This window comes from Stegodyphus dumicola, chromosome 11 (assembly GCF_044657685.1).
Source record: "Stegodyphus dumicola isolate Sdum_Otavi_A_Nest chromosome 11, ASM4465768v1".
Lineage (NCBI taxonomy): Eukaryota > Metazoa > Arthropoda > Arachnida > Araneae > Eresidae > Stegodyphus > Stegodyphus dumicola.
Window position 1 is genome coordinate 109,908,238 of NC_140778.1, and position 27,477 is coordinate 109,935,714.

A 27,477-nucleotide genomic window follows, 5' to 3' on the forward strand; every position below is an offset into this window, starting at 1 on the left:
GTATTTATCAGATAGAGAAACAGTAGAGAAGCATACAATCAATGACACTGCCTTATTTGGCACAGGATAACAGCATCATAGAATAGGCTGATGGCATCATTGCTTCAACTTTGAGAAAAATTATTAACAAAAATTCAAATAACTGGATTGTATGAGTGCCAAACACATTGCTGGTCATTAATACCACGAGACCAAATTCCATCATGAAATTCCGCATTTTATTTCTTTCATGGATATGAGCCCTGCCTTATCCATGAACCTCACATTGGGAGCTTTGTAGATGACATGCCAAATAATGATTGACCTTTTATCTTTGGCCAGGGCCGAAGTTGCAAATTTTCTGTGTATGAACTACATTTAGCGAATATATGCAGATTTGATCTCCATTGCAGATCTCATTCATTTAAGATAAAAGATCTCGTATTATAAGAATGGCCGAAACAAGGAGATCACAGTCTCTCCCAAAAATTCAATCAACAGTTTGTTATTGGTCATCCAGTCTGGGCTGTGTGCTATGAGATCAAATCTATGACACCAGAGAACAAATTTTTGAAAGTTGTGCATCTGCAGCATTATTATCCTTACTTCAATTAAAGATGTGCCAAAGTTAACAGCTCGGAGGAAGATGCTTAAAACTAATTTGCATTTGTTTTGTATATTTGTTGATATGTTTGTTTTAATATGTGCCTTCTACATAAATTAAGCTAAAAATAAAAGAATTATGTAACTCCTTTATGTATTACTGTCATGATCTGCCTCGTACACACTTTAACTTAATCGTAAAAATAAATGATTGGATTTAATTTTGAATACATGACGGTAAAAACCGGTGAATATTTTTGTGAAGCAATGCACATCATTTGCAGTTACTTTTGACAGTAACGGTATGGTTTCAGAAAACTGAAAACTAAAACTTTTTTTTTTGTATCACTTTAAAAACCTTCATCTCACGGCTTTGAACATCAGGAATATCTAAAAATCACTCATTTCAAGGTCATTTGAAGCAAAATCAGCTAATATGGTGAATGATCAAGAGCTTCAGCTATTTTGTAGGCTATAAACTGCTTCACAGTGAAGACTGAATTTGGCTGGGCATTATCATCAGACTTATGCTTTCATTCAGCATAATGCATGAACTCAATTTGCTTTCTCAAAGAATTAATTAAATTGGTATTTAAATTCAATTTATTCTTTTGAAACAATTTTGTATTTAATAAATATATTATTCTTGGACTTTTCAGGAGATTTGAGTGTTTAACTATATTTCTTTCACTTCTTTTAAAATTTCTCACATACACACATATAAATTTGTGTGTATAAATTTCATTTTTGTTATTATTTGGATGAAAAACAAGTGTCTGCAAAATGCATTGTGGTTATTATATTAATAACATTCACTGAATTTAAAGTTTAATCGTGTGCCACCTTTTTTTGGTGTACATATACTGTAAAAAAAAGTTTTTAAAATAAAAGTATAATAAAGGTTTATGTAAAGCTGTAGGTAAATGAACTTGATTACTTATAGTTTACAGATTTGAAGTATTTATCAAAGAAATTCTTTTTTAGAATCTCCATCCTTCTTAGCTGAACAAGATGAAAAAAATAGTTCCAGGTAATACTGTACCTAAATATGTAAAGTGTGCATTTTGATTATCATAACATATTTAATTTTTTCTAAGTTTCTTGACAGCAGTATGTTAATGATCATTATTGAATTCAGAAATAATTGGGTGGTTACTAATATTAAATTATCTGGATTATTTTTCTGATGTTGTACATTGATTGAATGTTTTGTCTTTATTTAAACATGCACATAATAGCATAATATTGCATTTTTAACATTGTACCAAAAGTTTTATCAATGAGCAAAATTATATTTCAATTTATAAATTAGTTATGCACATTTAAAATATGATGTCCAGTGAGCTTGCTTATGCTAGGGCTATATTTTATTTTGTAAACATATTAGCAATTTTGAAACAGTCTTGAATTTTTCATATGTAGTATTGATAAGAGTTAGTATGGTGTAAAATTCAGCAAGAGGTACTTTTTATCACCTTTTACCTGGTGAAAGGAAGGCTTGTGCGTGTGTGACTTTTGAAGAAAAAAAGAAGTGTCTTACACTCAGCAAAAGAGGTGTAATAAATTAACATGGATGCTCTTTTACATCTGTTGTGGGCTGCTCAGATGGGATAGTGCTTAGTGACGCTGACTTCTGTACCGAAGGGCCCGGGTTTGAATCCAGAGAAGGCATGGATGTTTTTAAGTATATGGTATCTGGTGGCACTGGGCAAATCAAAATACGTGACAATCCAAAATCCTCTTGATAGGTTGGTGATTGGGGGGGGAAAGTAGGAAACCTTGGACTGCCCCTTTTTTGCCATCTCGCCAGGTGTGTTCTTCCTTGGAATTCCATCTGGGACAAAGGCTTAGCAGTTATTAAACGCGGCAGGTTCAATCCGTACCTGTACACCTATTACAGTATTTCTCATATGAAAAACTTAACTGACTAAAACTCTCATATGTGTATACATGAATAAAATGAGCGAAAGTTACTTAATGTGCATACATGAATAAAATGACATTTTTACTTGTCTTTAAATTGTCAGAATATAACATTAGAAGATAGTCAAAAGGAAAAGAAAGAAAGAAAATCTGAATTATGTCAGATTAATATTTTAAATAACGTCCAAAAAGGCCTTTTTTTTTTTTTTAAAACATATTTGTCTGTTACTTTTATTTATTAAATATCATGTTCTTCACACTTAAACCATAAAATTCAGTTCAATATCAATGTCACAGAATAATTTAAAATGGGTATATCTTTTAGCATTTCCTATACACGGTTCAGCGCGCTGGAGGTAAAAATGCTTTTTTTCTGCACAACGTAGCCATTCTTGCTCTGAAATCCTTGAGTTTGTTAATCTAAAATTTGTTAAAAGGTTTACAAAATATGAAATTGATTATAAAACAAATTTCAAATTTGGTCTTCCACAACATGCCCATATTCGCAGTAAGATTACATCATTGAAAATTCGATGGCTCTATGTACAGTTGTTTTAACACAGTGCAAGAAATATACACACATTTATGCAGATTTTTCATTTATTTCTTCAAATGTAATGCAGTACTCTTAACATTTGGTGGCAACAGTTTGAAAAGTGAAACTGACATTTATAGTGAGCCAATGCAAAATTGCAAAACGAAAACAATAGTCCTTACAGAGACAAAACCCCTTTGGACTAAAAAAAATTCTTATCAAATTGATTCACTTGATCAATTCTTACTAAGTATTTCGGGTTAAAAATGCATTTGGTTGTTTGAGTTATTTTGCCGATCATAATGAGCCTTCACATAGAAGCCTATTGAGTGGGTAAAATATCTGAATATTCGAAGTTTATCTTAGTTGATGGTACTAGCAACTGAATAAGCTAGTTGCATGAGATTTTCATGTTAATGTAAACCAGTTCCTCTTAAAAAGTTGCTCCGGACAAATACTCTTTACCTTAGCCAAAATGAAAAAAAAAAGCCAAAGTCAAGTTCATTTGTCTTCGGCTAAGGTTTTTTTTATTTGGGGCTAAGGTTCATTTTGGGAATGTTTCCTTGAAAAAAATTAATTCAATAAAATATACATTATACATAGACTCCAACTACTACGGATTCTCCGTAGTTTCTACGGAAATTCATGAAAAACTACGAGCTACGAAAAGTATGGAAAAAACTACGGATTTTACAGAAACAAGAGCAGGAGAACCAGTACGCAAAACGGAACCAACTAATTCATCTGATGATTGGCTGAATACTCGTGTTATCATATATCACGTGTTGAGTGCGTTCCTAGTTTTGAAGAATTAGCCAATCGTAGATCAGTAACTCCAACCGTTAACGACTTATCAATAGTTCCACCCAATTGTCTGTCTCCCAGGTTCCTCGCTGATGCGTGTTTAGGCTGCATTCGGCTGCATTGTGTAGTTTACGGCGAGAGCTTAGCGTGTGTCTTGTGAACTGTGAATCAGGTGAAAGATTTTTAATCATAATGCTGCCTCGAACGAAGAAGCCAAAATTATCAAAGCAGAAGTTTAAAGATTCATATTCTTCAGAATTTCCATGCATTAAAGCGTCCGAAATTTCTGTGAATCACGCACACTGCAGTGTATGCAACAAAGACTTCTCAGTTGCTCATGGCGGAAAAGATGACTGTAAACGGCATGTGTTTTCTCAAAAGCATATAGAACTTGGCACCGTAAAATCTAAAGAAATAACAAATTTCTTAATAAAAGATGATGAAACAGATCCTATAAAAGCCGAATGCTATTTTGTTCGTTTTTTAATTGAACATAATCTACCGCTTTCTGTTTCGGATCATTCCAAAGAGCTTTTCAAAGCAATGTTTCCGGATTCTGCCATAGCAAAAAAATTTAGCTGCGGTCATACCAAAACTGCTGCTATTGTGAAAACGCTTGCAGAAAATACTGTTGCTGATATTATAAAATCAGTGTGCAGTACATCATTTTCTCTAAGTACTGATGGAAGTAATGATAACAATGATAACAAACTGTACCCATTGGTTATAACATACTACAGTAAAGAAAAGGGAGTGATAATTACTTCATTGATTTCTATTTTAGAATGCACGAATAATACAGGAGAAGGTATTTTTAATTGTATAAATGAAAATTTTAAAAACAAAGGTTTAGAATGGAAAAATTGCTTATCATTTTCTTCAGATAATGCTAGTAATATGATTGGAAAGTTTAAAGGTGTAGCATCATTTATCAAAATGCATCAACCAAGTATAATCACCCTAGGTTGTCCGTGCCACCTCTTGCATATAGCTGCAAAAAAAGCTACTGAAAAATTAATTGGCTCAGAAATTGAAATGTTGATAATAGATATATATTTTTACTTGGAGAAAAGTTCGAAACGGAAGCATAGCTTCAAAGTTGCTCAACAAATTTTGGGACAGAATGCAAAATCTCATAAAATTTTGAAATATTGCAGTACGAGATGGTTGTCTCTTTTAGAATCTATAACAAGGATTTTGGAACAGTGGGATGCTGTGATAAATTTTTTTGGAGATAAACCAGATAACAGTGAGAATGAAGGAAAGAGATTGCAAAACATTAAAAAAATTTTACAGTCACCGACCACCAAATTGTACTTGTTATTTTTGAAAAATACTTTGCCTTTGTTTATAACAGTAAATATTAATTTGCAACAAGCTCCTTATATACATAAATTGAGAAGAGAACTTTTTGAACTTTTAATGAATTTACTTGTTAGATTCGTAAAACCATCAGTAATTTCTAAAGAAAATGAAGATGTTACTCTAACGTCTATTCCATTTCAGAAGTATAGTAAACAAAAAGAAAATGAAAATTTAGTGATTGGTGCGGAAACAAGACTATATTTAAAAAATGCCAAGTTGAATGAAAGTGAAGGGAAATCATTTTTCAATTCTGTGTGAGCTTTTTTTGTAACTGCATGTTCATATATAATTGATAAATTTCCACCGAGTGATCCATTTCTAAAACATGCTGAAGTTGCTGACATCAACTTGAGAACTGAAGTCTCATTTTCATCTGTTCTTTACTTGATGAATACTTTTCCATCCATTATTGATGAAAAATGTCTTAATCAAGTAGAAATTGAATTTTCCATGTATCAAGTAGATGATTTGAAAGAAATTGTAGATTTGCGTATTGATATAGCATGGGGAGAAATTGCCAAATTAAAAAATATGAATGGGTGTATTAAATACAAAGTATTGCCTTCTGTAATGCTTGCTGTCTTAATAATACCTCATTAAAATGCAACTTGCGAAAGAATTTTTTCTATTGTTAAAAAAAATCAGACAGAATTTCGACCAAATTTAGGTCTTAAAACTCTTGAAGCAGTTTTGATTGAAAAAATAAATATGCAGGCAAATGAAGAACTGTGTTATAAAAAAACATTCTCAAAATCAGAACTTAAGCTTGCTAAGCATGCTACATATAAATCTTTGCATTCATAAATTATGCACATTTTGTTTAATACTTATATGTATCATTCTTGGTTATTTAAATTTTATTTCCCTGTAGAAATCATATCCAGAATAAAGATATGATTTATAGCTTCTGATTTTTTCTATGATTAGTAGTGATTTGAAGTACTTTTTATTAGTGAATGCTTGAGGAGTTAAAAGAAAAATTCTAATTAAATGTGCATATAATTTACAAGGTATATTTTTAATTATTCTGTTTTATATGTATATGGATTTTAAATGTAATAAAATTGATTACAATTAATTATTAATTTAAAATTAATGAATGGTTAATTACAACATATGCTACGCTCACATTTTCAAAGTTGTAAAAATGTCGTTCGCGCGTTGACTACTGACAAGGTTTGCTGAAGGTTGGAGTCTATGCATTATAGTGGACATTATAAAGTTTAATATATATTGGTACCCTCTCCTATCCAATTTAAACAGCATTCTAATTTGTTAACAGTAAGTTGCTTATTTACAAAATTATGTAGTGTACAGTCAGATATCTAAAATTATTGGGACGCTAGCAATTCTGAATTCAGAAAATTTCCCAATTTTATACTTCAGTTTAAATTTAGGAAGATTGACAAGGCAACAGAGCAGGTGCAGTTACGCAGCCACAACTATGTGTCAGAATTTAAAGATAACATAAGTTTTAGAATTTAGAAGAATGCCAAGAACAAAAATTAGGGATGGCTGAATTTTTAGAATTTAGGAGAGGTACTGTGCAATAGAATTTAAGGGTGGTGCAATTTTTAGAATTTTGCAGCAATTGCATGGAGTGGCAAAATGCACGATCCCCTACCCAAGTGATGGCAAACCTATGGCACACATGCCACAGTCGGCATGCAGAGCCTCATCAGCCAGCATGCGACTAAAATATTACTTTCTTAGTCAATAATCATAATAATTTTATATTATGTAATTTAATTGTTTTAGTCTGTTCTTGAACGTTTCCACATAATACTTAACCACCTAATGCCACTGGCATAAGGCCTATGCCTAGATATAAGATTTTCATATACAGTCAAAAGTCGTTAATTCGGACACCCATAATTCGGAATACAAACTTTCTGCGCATGCACGTAAGACTTTTACGGCTGCGAATATGCGTGTGCGTAATACGTTTACGCTTGCACGTTTAATGTGTAACGGACAGTATAAGCTAAGCTAAAATTTTCTAATAATGTTGCAGATTGTGTTGTTCCTGAATCTTCGAATTGGATCCGGCTTATTATTTTCTGCAGACTGTTAGAGCAATTTCATAAAAAGTAAGCTTGAACTTTCGATTATGTCAAATAGAATTTCCGATATGTATTTACTAATATGTAAAGGATCTACAAAGCGAAAGTATGTTTAGAAGTCCATTACACAAAAAGTGGAATTGCTGCAAAAAATGGATAAAGGCATATCCTTCGTTTCTCAAACCATTCCGAAATCTGTTTATCAATTCCACGCTGCTCTGCGGCCGGGGGGGGGGGAAACGCCGCGGCGCGCAATGAATTCGAAGTTAATCTGTCAGCGCTATCCTTATCTTCCAGGCTGATGTTTTTATTTTACTTTCCTTATAATTCCTTACTAAATGTAGTATTTCACCTCGATGTACTCCGTCTTTGATATGATTTAAATCAAATTCCTTGTCATTATAATTCGCTTCCGATAAAGAAGAAAGTGATACAGAGGCTATTGAAAATGAAAAAATTTCGATTGACAAATTAGTGGAACATTGTAACTGAAGAAGAAATTATGTCTGTTTAGAGAATTAAAGAGAAAGTATTATCACATAAAACGAAGCAACTTAAACAACTTACATTGAAAGAAATGTTTAATAAAGTAAACAAATAAATATTAAGCTTTTTTTTTTGATACCCTTTAGATCATAATTGTTCTTTATTTCATAAATTACAGTTTCATATTTTTAATTTTATAATTTCTGCATGCCATCTTACCAGATTTAAACTGATGATCTATAATCCGGAATTGCCGAAGTCCCGATGAGTCTGGATTAACGAGTTTTGACTGTATCATCATAGCCTTGCATGGTTATTTATATCTGTGCTTTCATCCAAGTACATTGAGTAACAGGCTGCCTTTTGTAAATCATTGATGAGGTGCTGACTAGTATCACTTGTCATCCGCTTTAACTGTATTCCTGCTAAGTGGCATCTCGGCGATGCGTTGTTTAATTTTTTGCTTATTTGGAAAGACATGAAAAAGGGAATTACTCCCAGACAACATGACCTCTTTGATTAAATCCGTGCACAGTTTGAAAGCAGTTTATCATGTTTTGCCAGTCACAGTGAAATTTGAAAGCTGGCCGTTGTTAGATGGTTTGTTTTAGAAAGATAATTGCAAAAACCAGCTTTCTCGTAATTTAATCCCTCAATTTCCCTTCGGTAAGCACCTCCAGTTCAGCAACAATCTTGTGGTGTTAAAGTGCCGTCTTGACACTAGATGTGCGACACACAACACTTTCCCCTCACAGAATGCATAAATGCTTTCCTTGATCTTTGACTATCAGTGCTTAATTTTGCCTTTTTTTTTGCTGGAGTTGTTTGTGAGGGTTCAAGATCTGGAGTATAGAAAAGCACAAAATTTAAAAATGAAGCATTAAATACAAATCAATCACGTACTAAAAAAAGTAAACTTTGTTAGCCAATACTAAGGAACTGGATTTTCAACAATCTGTGTCTGTGGATTCAAATATGAACAGGGGCAGCAGTAACCGTTAAGTCGGAGATCTCTTTGCTAAACTTTAGATTTTTATATGCTCATTTTCGGCTTTATTGGGCTTATTTTGGCTCAGTGCATGTGAATAAGTTTTGTTTTTCTACTAAGCTTTCATGTTTTGCTATATTATCTAATTGCATGTTTTTACATTATATTTGTACATTCTGTTTAAGATATTAAATTAGACTTATTCATAAGTTACCTCAAAATGCTTAGATCTGAAAACTGGAATCTATATAACAGTGAAAGTATTAAAACTCACTGGCAGTCTGCAATAAATTTGAATTCGTTTAGGAAGCATTAACTGCTTCAACTTTGGCATATTCTTTGCCATGTAACAAGTAATATGATTGTCCCAAACAATTGAAACATCATAAATTTGGTCAATAAATATGTATATCATTTCTATGGTGATATATGAAAATCTTATATCTAGGCTTAAACCCGATGCCAGTAGCATTATGTGATAGGTAAGTAAGTGAAACTTTCAAGAACAGACTAAAACACTTATTTAAATTACATAGTATCATTTTATTGTGATTATTAATTCAGGAAGAAATATTCTAGTCGCATGCCGGCTTATGAGGCTCTGCGTGTCGACTGTGGCACACATGGCATAGGTTCGCCATCACTTGGTTAGGCTATAAAACGTTTGCAGATGTTGTCATGTTTAAGTCGATGTTTCTGGCTGTACTAATGACAGTCTCTTTAGTTGAACGTGTGTTATTGGTGAAGCTGTTTTACGAAAACGGGGAATCCTTCAGCTGCAATCCGTGAATTTTTCGTAAAAAGAACCTACGCCGTGGACCATTATCTACTAAAGGTATGCGGGCTGTGGTGATTAGGAGATTTGACGAGACGGGGAAATAAGGAGTTCAGCCTAGAAGAGGCCGTAAACATGTCACACGAGCACTTGTTGATGCTGACAAGACAGCTGTTGACACACAGTCACAGCCGTCAGAGTTCAGGGGCTGTACTGTGCATGTAGTTTTCCGACAGACAGGCTATTCTTCAGCACCATCTGAAAAGTACTCAGAATCATAATGCACTACTTCCCATACAAGATCCACCATACCCAGGAGCTGCTTGATAGGGGCAACCCACAACGTCTCTCATTTACAGTCAGTTTTCTCAACAGAATGACTGTTGATCTGTCATGGCCTTGGAATGTTCTGTAGAGTGACGAGGCTCATTTCTACCTCAATGGGACAGTCAACACACTGAATTGTTGTATTTGGGCTAAGAAAAATCTGCGGATCCACACTGAAATTTCCCTACAATCTCCAAAGTTAGATGTCTGTTGTGGATTCACAGCGACAATCATCATTGGGCCATTCTTCTTTGAGGAAATCGATGAACGTGAGCCTGTCACATGCTTCATTATGGGCTGTCGGTACCAGGACATGCTGCAGACGCTTATTGTGTCACAGCCACAGCAAAGGCAGGTCCTTACATCAAACATTTTCATGCAGGATGGTGTGCTCCCACATATCCATAGGTCCGTGAAGCGCTATTGCCCCAACATTTCACATAGGAATGTATTATTAGTCGCTGCTTTCCTAATCCATGGCCATCACGTTCGCTGGATCTAACTTCGTGCTGCAATTTCTGTTTATGGAGCTATTTAAAAGTCTGGTGTATCGTGGAAGTATTGCGACATTGAATGTCTTAAAGAACTCCATAACACTTCATGTGCAAAGCCTGACAACTGATCGGTTAGGATCTGCTGTTGAACACACTGTCTATCGACTTGACATTTTGCAGGTGAATGAGGGTGGTCATGTACAGCACCTTTCCCTACATCGCCCTGAACACAATTAACAACTGCTGCTTTTGTGCACTTTCGTCCTAATCTGTTTTTGTTTTTTCCATTACCTTTACTTAATGTGGTTCGATGACAAGGTGATCAGAAACTTGTCAATATTGTTTCTGTATTCCATTTTGGTCATTTATTATGTTAAATTTTATGTTTTTCCCGAAAAGGTACCCTCTAGTGGAAATTTTGGAACTAAAATGTTTTTTCGAAATTCCGTGTGCGCATCTTGTGTATAGCCCTTATACAAAACGTCATTGCATTCCGTTCACCCATTTGCGGTGTAGGATGACGTTTATAGGGGAAGTTCAATTATAACCACTCAGTATATTCCCCACCCACAAATGCAATATATATATATATATTTTAAATCTAATATACAGGTTTATGTTAGGAGAGTTGGTAAAATAAGCTGTAGAGCTGTTGATGTCTTCTAATAGACTTTGACAACCATTTTTCCGGCAGAAATTTAATGTATTTCATTTTGAGAAACTACTTCTAGAAATCATTTTTTAAGTATGTGATTGAATGTTTTGTAGTAATCAATCATTTCGCACGTTATTTCTACATTAGCTAGCTTTTTAGTTGTATTCTTTGGAATATATTCTAGAATGAAGTAAGAATAGCTAATCTAAAATTAGAAAAAATATGAAACCAGCTGACTATGCTGGAGCTTATTTTTCAGAAATTTGAAAACTACCTCAGACAGTTGCTGAGTGCTGTACATTTCTGTCTGGTGATCACATCTGTGAGCAAACATGAATATATGTTTTTGTTTAACGTAAATTTACTTAACATGTACTTTTTGAATTTACTTAACATGTTGATGAGTATGTTTCACGAGAAGCCAACATTTTATCTGTCTTTAATGCCTAAGAGTTTAAGAAATTAGTAATTATTTGATAGCAGATACATAAAAAATCAGAAGTATTATTAATAAATCATGCTGATTTTTGTTAAAATTTTCTTTGGTTGATGTGTCTACACGCACACACACACACACACACACACACACCAAAAAAAACTGGAATCTGTCACTTTTTGACATATAAATTATGGCAGTTAATATTCAATACAAGAATGTGAAGTTTACTTAGTAAAAACATATTTATAATATGTTTTTTTTTTGTAGAACTCCACTGCTGATCACAGGAAATATTAAAGAGGACTCGGCGTACTTCCCGTGAGTACATGGCAAATATGCATCACAATATTGCTTTTGCTGCCATCTGGCTTTATGCCAGATATGTTTAAGAAAGTACTTAATCTAATTTTTGCTTCATCAGCATTGCTTTCTTTTCCCATTAGTTTCTTGTTCATGCTTTCTTTTACAAAATTAACTCGCATGTACACATACACCTTCTGAATACTACTAATATGTTAGATCGCAGAATGCTAGTAGTTTACCTTGGCTTTATTTTCAGTGAATGCTGATGAGTGATTAGCTGAATGAGCTACTTTCATGTGGATTTTTGTACTTATTTTCCTATGTAATTTAAATGTAAGCCTGTTTCCTTTATTGTTATTCATAAAGATATACCTATTATTATATTTTTTGTAAAGGTAAGCAGCTGTGAAATGATCTTTTGTATTTAAATGATCTAGTAGCTGCTGTGGAAACTATCTAAACTGTAATTGCTGTATTATTTTCAAATACAGCATGTTCACTGTCTCTGAAAGCATGGAATGAATGTATTGTTGAATAGCATCTCGGAAAGGTCAAGTGGAGTTTAAAGGCAAGAAAAAAGTGTGCCTTATGATCAGGAACTTGTATGAGTGTTATTTGAATTTTTCCTGTATATAGTGATCAAATAAGGTGATATTTTATTTTGATAAAGCAAACTGCCTGCCTTTACCTGAATTTGTCAATGTTTGTTCATGATCAGCTAGAGCAGTGTAGTAGCATGCTGCGCATATCTTCTTAAAGGTATGCAATATATTCCAGAAAAAAAAAAAAAAAAATTACTCACATCATCATAGACTTGCCAATGTCTAGAAAGAAACAGTTTTAGGGAATGGGTGTTCTTTCATGTGGTCATTGCTGTGCTACAGGAAATTGAATTCGCCTGGCTACATTATTTGTTTCCATTCTAAATAGTTCCTAATTTCAACTAAAATATATAATTGCTAATTTTTAGGGAACGGGTGTTCTTTCATGTCGTCATTGCTGCAGTCTTATTTTCTCATAACATTGCAGCAGGAAACTGAATTCACCTGGTCACATTATTTGTTTCCGTTCTGAATAGTTCCTATTTTGGTATTGCCACCAGAATGTATAATTTTGCTGTTAAACACACATTTTATGTAACAGTCAATTCAGGTAGTTGCATTTCCAATTTTTACTGTAACAAAAAATAATTTTATGAGAAACAGGAGTTGATCATTTCCTAACCATCAATATTATCCTTTCTCAACACTGTGTAATTTATCATATAACTTTGATTTGATGTTGTTATGCAGTGTACTTTATATGATTCTTTACATTCCTGAAGAGTTGATATAATTTTTTTTTTTGTTTTTTTGTTTCCTGTGTGTTAATTTCCTTAACCATAGTAAAGAATATTAATATATCACAAGTCAATATTTGCATGCCAAACAGTTCATTTCTATTTTTAATGATATTGCAATCAGTTGTGTTTATTTTTAGGTTTAGTGTGTATATGAATGTTAAATGTTACTCGTTAAGGACTAATTAAGAGGAAGGCATTCTTGAAATGTTTGTCAGTGCCTCTGCTTTTAAGAAATAGAAAGAATTTGCCTGGAGGAAGGAAAATCTCTGACTGTTCTTTAACTGAAGTTTGTTAATTTTGTAGATAATTTAATTCATTAATTTATGAAAAATAAGGTTGTTAATTTTCTACTTTAAATTCAGACTGCTTTCTAAAGAGATGTTTAATAAAAGACAAATAAGCTGACTTTAGTGGATAAATATTTTAATAACCAGCAAAAGCTTTTGAAGTCGGTAAACATATTTATAATATTAAGATATTCTTTGTGAGATCTACTTTCTGCATGTTAAAACTTTATTCGCTGAACAAGTAAGTGTTTGAACTAATGATTTTACTCTAGTAGAAGCTCAGAAAAGAACAACTGTAGTTGCATATGTCCACTTTTAAAATTAACATATTCTCTAGAAGGTCATACATAGAAAACAAGTGATTCCAAACCCAAAATGATATGACCTCTTCCTCCCCCTTTTGCATACACAGGCTATTCTCTGAAATTTATAGATACAAGTTCTTAGGTAATAAATATCATAAAATTTTGAAGGAAAGGAATACATACATTATCTGAATGTTATATGCTACCACACTGATGCAAAGTGGCTTCACATTTATTAGCTGAGCATGTCACAACTTATTGTATTACTGAAACGTGCAGATGTTATATGTCTTGAGGCTGTTAACTATAGTATTTTATGGGTATGAGATTAACATATCTTGTTACTGACTTGTTACTAAATTAAACTTTTGCTCACACGTATTAAGCATTTAATTGCATTTATTAAATGTATAAAGAAAAATATAAGTTTTGAAATTTTCTGTATTTAATGTATAATGGATTTCCCTTATATAATGGAGAATTTATTTATATTTATTATTTGCTAATAATTAAAACAATTCACAGACCTATCAAATCATCTTTCCATTTAGAAGTCATTTTTATTGAGTTTTATAAAAAGATTAGAGATTACTTGCTTGTAATTTTCTTATTATGAAATGGAAAAGTTTATATTTATGGTATATAGGCAATGGAGAGTATGACTTACTTTAATTGGCATAGTGGAATATTTTGAAAGCCATTTTTATTTATTATCTTTCAAAGGCAGAAGAGAACTAACTAAGCATTGGCAGTTTCTTTTTAATTACAAGTTTTTAAAAGTCAAGATAGACAAGTATGAAGTTTAATAAGTGTGATCCCCCCTTTAAAAAAAAAGAGCAGATTAAGCAGAGTTTTTTTTTTTTTAAAATTTATTTAATTCTAACATTTGGTTCAATCTATAAAGTTTAAAATTTTTTCATCTTGTTGGGAGAAAAAATACTTTGTTTAAAGGAAGTAAAAAATGCATTGATAGCAACGGTGATATCCTCATTTGAAAAGACTTGTTTCCACTGACCCAAAATTAGGTATGTGGATAAGAAGGCATCATTTGTGCACAAACCTGTAGAGTGTAATGATGAAGAATCAGATTAAAATGTATTTTGTGCAATTTTGAAATTATGGTTGTTGATTTGTAGAACAGTGTGTTGGCAAAAGAGCTGTTTTGTTGACCATTCTGGTCATTTCTGTTTCAGTTCTTTTGAATGGTTTGATAATGTTTCTCAATATGCTGCTGTTGCTGTTTTCTCTAAGTAATTGATAATTTCCTCAAAATTCTAAAAAACTTTGTCTTCCCATTTGAAAAAAAAGTTCTTTGTCATCGTCGGTGTACTTTTTATTAAAATGCCACGTTTCAAAGTAATGAATTGGAAGGAAAAGATCTTAAAAAAAATCACTGAATATTTATTTTTAAAACTTGTGCATTGTATTTGTTAAAAGTCATGGCATTCATTTTTTTTTTCAGCTTTTATGTTTGTAATTTTTCATGTGGGCTGTATTAGGCTTTTATTGTTCATTTGAGATGCTTATGTGACATTTAAATTCATGCCGATTTCAACTATGTGTCAGGAGCAAGCCTCTTTTTCATTGCTTCTTCACTGATGTTTAAAATCATTTATCCGGAAATAAATCATCTTCAAGTATGGTACAGAATTCCCATATACTTCATCAAACTCTTATGCTGATCTGAGTAGTCATCCATTTCTTGAAATGAAAATACAGAACTTTTCCTGTCCCGTTTTCATTTCAAATGTCTATGATGCTTGATACAAACATTTGAAAGATGTGACTATGTCACTATTGGCCAATCTGAAGAATGGCACATGCCAGCTATACCATTGCAAAATGACTTACATTGCCAGCTCAAAATTCAGAAAACTTAGCCCATGGCTCTTATCTATCAAGATAAATGTGCAAAATTTATTTTATCTTCCATATTTTTTTCAGTTTATTAACAGATTTTCTTTCTTTATTCCAGCTTTTCATACTTCAAAATTGCATGTTATTTTTAAATGAATCTTAGCTCCATTAAGTCACATATCCTTGTTTCATTTCCAGTAATTAGACTTGAAAATACATAATGTAATGTAGCCTCTTCATGTTATGTGTAAAATTGGCATAATTGAATTCCTTAGTACAGACATAACAGCAGAATCTGCTGTGAAATTGTCTAGTTGACTCTATATTAACCCCTTAACTGCCGCGGGCGTATATATATGCCTTGCTCAGCCGATGCGTTAACTGCCCCAGGCGTATATATACGTCCTTCCAAACTGCTATCATTTGCTTTGCGCTGCTACACCTAAAATTATTCGCAAAGTTAACGCATCGGCTGCGCATCTGGGGCAGTTAACGCATCGGCTGAGCAAGGCGTATATATACGCCCGTGGCAGTTAAGGGGTTAAAATGATTATGAAAGGTAAATTGTTGAACAAGTGGCAATTACTGTGGGACATACAAATATATAACCCAAGAAAGATAAAACCTTGAGGAGAGTATCAAGAGGTGAACAAATCGAAAGGAAAAATTCCTTTTAATGTGCCTGAATATTGATCATTTTTTAATCACAAATATTTACTTTTTAACAGCCAAGTATGAATCTGTATGTTCTAATTGCAATACTATTCTGGTGTGACATTTTCACAGAATGCCCATATTTCAACAGTCTTTGTGTAAAGTATATTAATGGTTTCACGTCTCATTCTTTGTTTCAGTAATTAACCTTCTAAAACCTGGCTTAAATTTTCATAATATAACTTTTAGGACAACAGGATCCAAAACACGTTCCCCTCCCCTCCTTTGCTTTTCCCTAATGAGAAAAGTCATTAGGGTGATCATTTGTCCCCTCCATCGATGCAATACAATTTACATGTTTGTCGGATGCTGGACAATAGTCTAGAATAGGTTACCATATATGCGACCTTTTTCGAGGTTTGTTTTGATTTAGTTTAAACTAAATTTATTTATTTATTAAGCGCAAAATGTATACAATGTTTATATAGCATTTACTGTTTCTGATCAATCTCGTAAATAATTTGTGAATTTTATGTCTTTGCTTTTACTAGAAATTAAGAAACGAGAAAAGAACTTGATAAAATAAAACAAATATGAATTAGCTTTATATGCCTGCAGGTCGGAATGCAATACTTGATAATCTATTTTCATTAGTAAAATAATAGTAATGAAATAATAATAATAAAGAATTCATTACTATTAGATGATTAGAATATGATTCATTATTATTAGATTTTGATATGAACTTCTAGCAATTATAAAGCTTTAAATCTAGTAATTGTGTTATTGTAATATAAAAAAGAAAATCGAAGATAAATCAGTTGTATTTGATTATTCAACTGTAACATATATAACTTTGGACTACCGTGCAAAGGAAGCATATCTGTAGAAAGAATTTTTTTGGGTCACGAGGAAAGGGATATTAAAGAGACCAAGAAAATTAAAGTGTGCAGTATTTGGGGGTGGAGGGATAAAAAACTGTCATAAACTTTTGATATCACAAAGTTTCAAGCCTCCCCTCCCTTTTTTTTTTACTTAACAGCAGAATCTGCTGTGGAATTGTCTAGTTGACTCTATATTAAAATGATTGTGAAAGGTAAATTGTTGAACAAGTGGCAATTACTGTGGGACATACGAATATATAACCCAAGAAAGATGGGTCCAACTTGGGAAAATACAGGATCTTTTATTTTTAGCAAAGGCATTCTTCTGTTATGTCATGATACATTTGTTTACTGAAGTATCAATATTGTATTTGTTCTTAATGCTGTTCATATAAGAAATCTATCCTTAATTCTGTTAAATTAAAAATGCTAACTGAATGGCATAAAGTCGGTAGTATATTTTTTTTTATATGCATTTGTAATGATAAATGTATTTTATTGCTTTCAGAGAGAGCGTATGCTGCATATCACCTATTCCTATTTTTTTCGAAAAAGAGGTGACAGAAGATTATCACGATGACTGTATTACTCAAGATGAATTTTATAGGTGTCTCAACATTGTTTCAAAAGAAAAACTTGCAGCAGAAGGTATTGAAAAGTTACATTCAGAATTCCCACTCAGACTTTTATCCAGGACAAAAGCATTTGAAGCTGCAGTGGATTTGCAAGATACAAAACTTCCAGATGATACGCCTTTGAGTTCATGTCTAGGCATAAAAATACTAAAATTAAATTCTCATAAAAATTTTATTGATGAGCAAGCCATAATGATGTCAATACAAAAATATGATAGTTTTTGTCGTTTCCCATTTAATTCTACAAAACTGTCGTGCAATTTTCCCAAGTTGAGGTGTCGGGAGAAAAAGGATTACCCTGCATTTCTACCTCAAAAAATTTTAAAACAGGACTCAACTCATGTGTATTCATATGGACGCAGACAACGAAAAGAAAGAATGATAACAATTAGAGAAGGTAAGCATTAAGTATTTATTCTTGAATGATTGTATTTAAAAATGCATTATTGGTATGTGCTAGTATTAGCTGAAATGTATTCTCTTTAATTGAGTTATCTTATGGGCAATCTGAAATGAATAGTTGTAACATTCTTCTAGTATAAATGAAATGGCATTGATGTGCATAGATTAAAGGGAGTTTAATTTCCCAAATATAGTTTTTGTGTAAAAAAATGCTATAAATTCTAAAATGGCAATTTGTTAGTTACATGTCTCATTCTTTATTACATGAAACATATTGAAATAACTTGCATTCGTGAGTATAAATATAATAATTTATTTGTTCAATAATTCCATTGATCATATATGGCCATGAATTCTGTACTTAGTATGAATAACTTCTTGATGATTCTCATGTGTCATATTAAATACTGTCATGTGAAGATCTTCATGAATGCTGATTTGATGTGACTTTACAGTATTATCATATGCCACTGCTAGTTATTTAAATATAATGTGAGGATTAACTTTTGATGTCATGTCTTCAAATTTCTTTGGGAACTTCTGAAGTTATCGAATCTAACGACACGCGAAGCGAAAAGAAAAGCCAAAATATGTTTTACTGAAACCTCTCTCTTTATATATATATATATATATATATATATATAAAACATTTGACATGAAAATGCTCTGCTTAAAAGCTTTGTCATAGATTTTCCCCAAAGAACTGGTTTTCATTCAGTTCACCCACGAATCAAATATTCAAATATGTTAGTTAACCTGTCGGATATTCCAAAAGCTAAAATTCTGGGAAATTTTTCTTTCAACTCACTGTTGAAGATAGGTAGCAGATGTTATACTGGTTACTGAATTAGCATGTTAGATTGTTGATAAGTCTTTTTTAAATTTCATTTCTGTTTTGGAAATCATATTTTGAATTATAGCAGCAACCATTACTATTTCCTGTTCTTCTGCTTCTGCATTTACTTCTGTAATATATATTCTGAATAAGCAGTTAGCTAATTTGTTTTGTATGGTATTTCATAATTAAATTCAAGCAATCTGCCTGACCATTTAACAGTTCTCATTTGTACATGACCATTTCCTTTTGTAGATAATAATGTTGGTAGAGTGTGTTGATCTGTATGTATATTACTTTCTTCCTTAATGCCACTGATGCTATTCATGCTTTATTTATGCATTTGTTAATGGTATTCTCTGAAATACTCGTATTGAAAGCATTAATGTTTTTTTGAACATAAATAATGTAAAGACAGATTTGCTCATCTTAACTAGTTCCTCGTTCATCTGAACTTGATTATTCTTTCATTAATAGTCCTTTATGCGCAGATTAACCTTTTGATAGTAATGAATGAACTTAGGTTGCATTTTAGTTATGCACTGCACTACAGTGAGCACAAATGAACAACCGACAGATATCGCATATATATTGGAATGAAAAATTTGTTTAATTTTGCACCCACCGAAGGATTAAGACAAAGATATTAGATTTGTCATTAGAGCTGGTCATTTGCATGTCTATTAATTTTAAATTAGGATATTTAAATGCAGCTACAAAAATTCTGATCCCCCCCCCAAGAGCTTCATTGCTCATGACCTGATTTATGGGTATAATATATTTTAGCAACATGAAAGCCATGCTTTTACAGACAAGAGAGAAGTTTAACAATATAATTGTGGGGATATATAGCTTTGGATGTATTTAGGATACAAAACTTCTAATTCTGTTTCAAGGTGCCATTTAAAATGTTTCTTCTGTGCACTTTACATAATCATGAGTATACTGGTTGGCTTTATACTGCAGCAATATCCATTTTCTTCCTGTTGTTATCAACAGTTCAGATGAGCTTTATCAATGTGATGTTTTTTTACTTTGTACGCTCATTTTAGACCTTGTTCCGAAACATAAGCTTCAGAAAGAGAATGTAATTTAACACGGTGGTAGAAAAGTGTAATTTAAAAGCGAAAATATTTAATAAAAAGAATATTTTTTATTAAATAGACCAATCAATGAATGCATATATGTGTGTGTGAGAGCATTTTATAGTAGTAAAATTTTTCTAGTAAAGACTAATATGCATGCTCAAAATCATTGTAAAGTAATTTTTTTTTTATTTATATTTTTTATCTGATGGCAAGAGGTAATGTCAGTTCAAAAAGTGTCCATTCTATGGAGAAAATGGGACCTAAGCAAGAAAATGGGACTTTGAAAATGTACACTGTGCAAAAAAGGAGGGACAGTTCTATATCTCCTCTTCTACTGGTCCAATTGACAAAGTTCAACTTAAATTTTTCATGTCTCGAAAGCATGACTTAGGATATGTATTACATTTATATATAGCATTGTTCTGCTATAAGTATTTTGACACAAAATTGGATGTTTTCTGAAGTGACATGCCATTCTTTTTTCCATATTTCGATTCCATGATTCAAATTATGCCAAAGTGCTAAGTTTTGTAAAAAATCACCCTAGTAGTTTTTTAAAAAATTAACTCTCAAGATTTTAGCTCCTCAGTGTTAATTGAATTTGATATATATTTATTAATATCTCTTTTTTTATTATTAAACTTACTTGATTCTTCCTTTCCTATTTTAAAATTTAGGTTCATTTCAAACAAAATTCCCCAATTTTTTGTGATTTATTTTTAAAATTTGTATTTTTAAATAATTTTTATAAATTTTTTGGAAAAAAAACTTGAATTATAACCTATACAATTTTTGCCAGTAGATGTATTTCTAAGCTTACCTGCAAAAAATTACAGTTTTTTATTCAAAATTTCCTAAGTTATATGTGAATTTATATTTTGGTGCGTTTTGAAATTTGGCATATTTATTATAAGCGATAATAATAAAAATGTGGTGTATGCACCTTGTTAAAATTATTTGAAAGTATGGACGGTAACCTCATGCACAAAGAAAAATGGCAAAGGAAAATAGGTTGCTATAAATTAAGAAGTTTGCCAAGTGATTTATTCTTGGCACAAACTGAAAAAATTCGCCAAGATTGATTTTTTAATTTCTCACCAAAAATTACAAAATTTAATATCTAGGCATAATTTGAGTTGTAGAATCGAAATATGGGAAACAAATTTATGTTATTTCAGAAAAAGTCTTTCTGATTTTGTGTCAGAATACCTGTGTTAGAACAATGCTTTATATAAATCTAATATATACCCTAAATCGCACTTTGTGGGAAACGTAATGTGAGTTTCGTTAATCGGCCCAGTAGAACAGAAGACACAGAACTGTCCCCTCCCTTTTTTTTTTTGTGCAGTGTACATATGTTTTGGGAGGTGGAGAAAAGGCATATAAAATGTTTACTTACCCAAAACATATATAATCAAAAAGAAACTGAATTTTTACTACATTTTTAACGCTTAGTGTACAACATTTTAAACACTGTCTCCTCTACTGGTAATACATCATTCCAATGGTTTCTTCCATACTTAGAAATCCACCTGGAACACATTTTCTGGGATGGAGCACAGATATCATGTCACATTGTCCTGAATGTCGTATGGGATTTGGAAATGACTTTTTTTCAAAATGGTTTTCAGTTTGGGAAACAGGAAAATGTCTGCTGTGGCTTGGTCCATCGAATACAGTGGATGCTGGAGTGTGATGTTTTGCTAGATAGGGAGCTGCATACAAAGAGACATGTGTGAGCTGGCTCACTGTAATGATCTGACATCCTTTTTTTTCCCCACAATTCTTCCTGTACATAGCATCTCTCAAACACACTAGAATTTTCAGATGCACATTGTTTACTATCTGACCATATGGTACAAATTCCTAATGGAGATTGCAGTGAAAAGACAACCAACATCACCTTAATCTCTGACCAACTCATGCATGCTTTTTTTGGAAGAGGAGAGACCCTCTGACCACCCACTGTGATGACAGCACCTTCATTTCAATATCATAGGTATAAACCCATGTCTCAACATCTGTTATGTTATTCCTTCAAAAGTTTTCATTGTCATTGATAGTGGCAAGCAGTTCCTGGCTGCTGATCATCAGTCGGTAAATGCAGCGTGAATTTTGCATTAACACAGCACATTTTAATTTTGCAACTCATATGATCTTAGGCTGATATCCTCTTCATCAACAACTTCTTAAACAGTTAAATGATGATTTCCACGAATCACGGCACAAATTCTATTAATGTGGAGGGTTGTTCTCTCAACAAGATCATCATCTATTAATGTGGAGGGTCGTTCCGCCATGGGGTTGTTGATGACGTACATTCTGCTGCATTCGGAATGCTTATACCACTCGTAGCTCTGTGTGTGACTCGTAAAGTTCTCCTCATATGTTTGGCTAAGCAACTGAAATGTCTGTGAAAGTTTTGCCAGTTTTATAGCAACATTGAACAGCTTCTGCATGTGCTTACTTCAGCAGCTGTAGCTTGCCGACTGATGATCAGAGCAAAATGCATTAAATGGCAATTTGTTCTTTAAACCTGCCACTATATGCTTTCAATAGCTGTATCATGTTCCCTCTGTCAGTTGGCACATTATTCAAAAGTTTGGTTACATTTTAACTCGTCAGTTTTCAGCAGCATATCACATGGAAAATACTTGGAATAATTTTGTTTTTAAATAAAAAATTTTTGATTCTACATATATGTATGCTTTAAGCACATATGCAGTCATGCAGACTTACTCATGCAGTCATACTGCGTGAGACCATTCGGCATATTTTAATAGACTAAATTTAATAGGAGTTAAAGTATATGGAATATGTAAAATTCAGCTGCTGCCAACTCTATTGGTTTTCCCGAAAAACTTCTGGTTTTTAATTTTTAGCATCTTATTTTGCCATGACCCATGCAGTCCTTTCACCCATAACACCATGGCGGTTGTAGAAAGTGAAAAATGATTGTGTCATTGATAAACTACAAGCAAAGTTTTATGAGTGCTGAAATTTCCTCCCGAAATTTTACAAGAGAAATGTATGGATAAGCAGTGGGTTTTGAAAATACTATGAGGATGTAATTTTGAAAAAAGGCTATGGCAACAATATTGTAATTTTGCAGCAATATCTGCAACATTAACTGAATTAGATAATTTTAGCTTATATGATATTGTTCATTATACATTAAACGTGCATGCGTAAACATATTATGCACATGCGCACACGCATATTCGCAGCCGTAAAGGTCTTACGCGACGCATGCGCAGAAAGTTTGTAGCTTTGAGGTCCGAATTATAGATCATTCCGGATTATGGGTGTCCGAATTAACGACTTTTGACTGTACTATGTATTATCTTATCGACCATAAAAATTGGCTACGATCAAAGCATCAAACTGGTGGAGATCCCATCAAACTTGCAGCAGTCATTCCAAGAATTTTGAAGGAATGGATGCCTATTTATTAATCAGCAATCAGTATTTGTCCCGCTTTGTTTTTTTTTTTTTTATCTGTTTTATTATTATTATCTTTTTATTATTTTATTTTTTTTATCTGTTTTATTATTATAATATTTATCTGTTTACTTTATTAAACATTTCTTTCAACGTAAGTTGTTTAAGTTGCTTCGTTTTTTATATGATAATACATTCTCTTTAATTCCATAAACAGACATAATTTCTTGTTCAGTTACAAAGTTCCGCTGTTCAAGTCCTATAATTGCTGTGTCGAGAATACTGACTAATTTGTCAATCGAAATTTTTTCGTTTTCAATAACCTCTCTTACATTCTTCGCTATCGGAAGCGAATTATAATGACGAGGCATTTGATTTAAATCATATCAAAGACGTACATCGAGAGGAAATACCACATTTAGTAAGCAATTATAAGCCAAATAAAATAAAAACATCTGCCCTTAAGATAAGGATAGTGTTGAGAGATCAACTTCCAATTCATTGCGCTCCACTGCGTTAAAGATAAACAAAGTTTAGATAAACAAACGTTAAAGTTTAGATAAACAAAGGATATGCCTTTATCCATTTTTTGCAGCAATTCCACTTTTTGTTTAATGGACTCCAAAAGATACTTTCGATTTGTATATCCTTTACATATTAGTAAATATATATCGGAAATTCTATTTGAAATAATCGAAAGTTCAAGCTTACTTTTATAAAATTGCTCTAACAGTCTGCAAAAAATAATAAGCCGTATCCAATTCGAAGATTAAGGAACAACGCAATCTGCAACATTAACTGAAATAGATAATTAGATAATTTTAGCTTAGCTAATTACCGTCCGTTATACATTAAACGCGCATTCGTAAACGTATTTTGCGCACGCGCTCACGCAAATTCGCAGCCGTAAAGGTCTTGCATGCCGTAAAGGTCTTGTCAACACGACGCATGCGCAGAAAGTTTGTAGCTTTGAGGTCCGGATTATGGGTGTCCGAATTAACGACTTTTGACTGTATTCAGTTTTTTACAACAGGATTCTGCTTACCTTTTTTTTTTAATATTGGAGAAGTTAGAAGAGAATATTTACCATTATGAAAAAAAGCATAAAGTGTGAATAACATTTTGGTGCTTTTTCTGCAGCAGTTGCAGGAACGAAAAGCTGTTCTTTTTTTCATCTCCCCTGAAGTTTGTGCCTCTTAAGAAACCATACGATAGAAAAATGCTTAAATCTAGTACTGTCAAAAGTCGTTAATTTGGACACCCATTATCCAGACCTCAAAGCTACAAACTTTCTGCGCATGTGTCGCGTTGACGCATACGCATAGGCGTTTACGCATGCACGTAAGACCTTTATGGCTGCGCATATGCGTGTGCGCATGCACATAATACGTTTACACATGTGCGTTTAATGTGTAACGAACGGTATAAGCTAAAATTATCTAATTATCTATTTCAGTTAATGTTGCAGATTGTGTTGTTCCTTAATCTTCGAATTGGATCTGGCTTATTATTTTTTCAGACTGTTAGAGCAATTTTATAAAAGTAAGCTTGAACTTTCGATTATGTCAAATAGAATTTCCGATGCTGGAGCTTCCAAAGGATCTACAAAGCGAAAGTATGTTTGGATGTCAATCAAACAAAAAGTGGAATTGCTGCAAAAAATGGATAAAGGCATATCCTTTGTTTCTCTAACCATTCCGAAATCTGTTTATCAATTTCACGCTGCTCTGCGGCAAGGGGGGGAAACGCCACGGCGCACAATGAATTGGAAGTTGATCTGTCAGCACTATCCTTATCTTCAGGGCAGATGTTTTTATTTTATTTTGCTTATAATTCCTTACTAAATGTAGTATTTCATCTCGATATACTCAGTCTTTGATATGATTTAAATCAAATTCCTCGTCATTGTAATTCGCTTCCGATAGTGAAGATGGTGATACGGAGGTTATTGAGAGCGAAAAAATTTCGATTGACAAATTAGTCAATATTCTCGACACAGCAATTATAGGACTTGAACAGCGGAACTGTGTAACCGAACAAGAAATTAAATTTGTTTATAGAATTAAAGAGAAAGTATTATCACATTAAACGAAGCAACTTAAACTACTTACATTGAAAGCAATGTTTAATAAAGTAAACAAATAAATATTAAGCTCTTTTTTTTTTTTTTGTAAATTTTGATACTCTTTAGATCATAATTTATTTCAGAAATTACGGTTTCATATTTTTAATTTTATAATTTCTGCGTGCGATCTTACCAGATTTAAACTGATGATGTATAATCCGAAGTCCCGACGAGTCCGGATTAACGACTTTTGACTGTATCAACTGTACTGTCATATTTCAAGGTTATTTGCTATCCTGAATGATAAAACTAGATTTGCCTGCATTACTGGTCCCAAACTGGTGGCCCGCGTGTGGCACTCGGTAATTTTCCACATCCTGCTAATAAATTTCCTGTAAACTAAGTAGCATTATCATGGCATTGATTATTATGAACCACAATTCGAAAGGTTTATGATTTTAATGATATTGAATCCAAATTTATATTATTTTCATTATGATTAAAAAAATATGATTAATGATCCAGAAAATCTACATGGAGTTAATTATTTGCACAGTGATGTAAAGCTTTTTCGAAGATTTGAAGATCAAAATTTTATTTGTTTATTTATTTTGTACTTGCTGAAAGATAAGTACACTCAGTAACAAATTATTCTATCAAATATTTTATCAATTAATAACTGATATATGAACATAATTTTTTTCAGTTGTAAATTAAGTTCTAAAAAGAAACCAGAAAATCCATAAGTATTTATAATTCATGATTAAGGTAGTTTCTGGTAATTTTCACCAAAATTGCAAACTTTATCAAAATCAAAACTTCATGTGGTGGTGGTGTAAATATGTGCATTTTTCCTGCATGCACCCAAGAAAATTTTTATAAATAAGTTTTGTTCCTTTTAGAATTTTTCATAATTCGTTCATTTTTAGTTTAAATTAGAAGTTATTTAGTGCTTTATTCAACATATTAGAATTATTTGAAGCAAATGTCATTTGGAAAAGTATCGTATGTTTAGTATTTAGATATCGGTATAACTTTCAGAAATGTTTTACAGGCGTACCTTTAGATTTCAATCAAAAAATAAATAGAAATTACAACTTTTCCATTAGTGCCATTATTATTACAATTCATGTATAATTTACTACATATTTAGGGGAGAAAACTAATATAGTTAGTTTCATTATAAAAATTTTTCATTTTAGATTTAAAAAAGGGGGCTGATCAGCTCTTTTCATTTGCAATTTGAATTTGAAATCACTGTCCTACATTCTCATTTTTATACACTAAACCTTTATTATTTATTCATTTCTACTTTTATTATGCATTGTTTTGGATATTTGTTATATAATTAAGACACAATAACACGCCGAATAAATACTGATTCAGAAGTCAAACAACAAAAATCAGCGTTAATTCACAAAATTTTAATTTTGTGAATTAACGCTGATTTTTGTTGTTTGACTTCTGAATCAGTATTTGTTATATGTTAGATGTGATTTTCATAGGTTACATTGGAATGTGGCTATAGTTAAAAAAACAGTATGTTCATTAATGGTAATTGCTTCTTTGCTTTATCCTGTTTTAGGATACAAAAGATTTTTTAGAGTTTACTTTTGAACAATGGGAAAGAGCTGCTTAATATTTTATATATCTCCATTTTACTTTCTTTTACAAAGTAAAGGAAGTATTGTAATTGCTAAAAATTCGTATTTAAATGAAAAGATCCATTTTAACCGCTCTCAAATTCATTTGAACAGTGTTTTGGGGTGACATCTGTACGTACTGATAGAATAAAGAACTTTTTTCCAAAATGGATTATAAAATGGATTCAGGAGACATTTTTTCATAACATCTGTCTGTCAAATTTATTTGAACAATGTTTTGGGGTGACATCTGTACAACTTTTTTTCCAAAATGGATTCAGAAGAAATTTTTTCATAACA

The 27,477-nt window shown here is 32.3% G+C and overlaps 1 protein-coding gene across 6 annotated transcripts in view; it reads left to right on the top strand.

The window, feature by feature from the left end:
• The window catches only part of LOC118183989 (uncharacterized), a 54,971-nt gene that overhangs the window by 18,238 nt on the left and 9,256 nt on the right, over window positions 1-27,477 (top strand). For 4 of the 6 annotated variants that reach the window (XM_085827087.1, XM_085827085.1, XM_035353620.2 and 1 more), the window contains exons 4-6: window positions 1,567-1,612; window positions 11,704-11,754; window positions 17,577-18,100. In XM_085827087.1, the coding sequence (XP_085683213.1) occupies window positions 1,567-1,612; window positions 11,704-11,754; window positions 17,577-18,100 (621 nt within the window). The remainder of the gene's footprint in view (window positions 1-1,566; window positions 1,613-11,703; window positions 11,755-17,576; window positions 18,101-27,477) is intronic. The other 2 variants (XM_035353622.2, XM_035353621.2) reach the window with 1 other exon arrangement.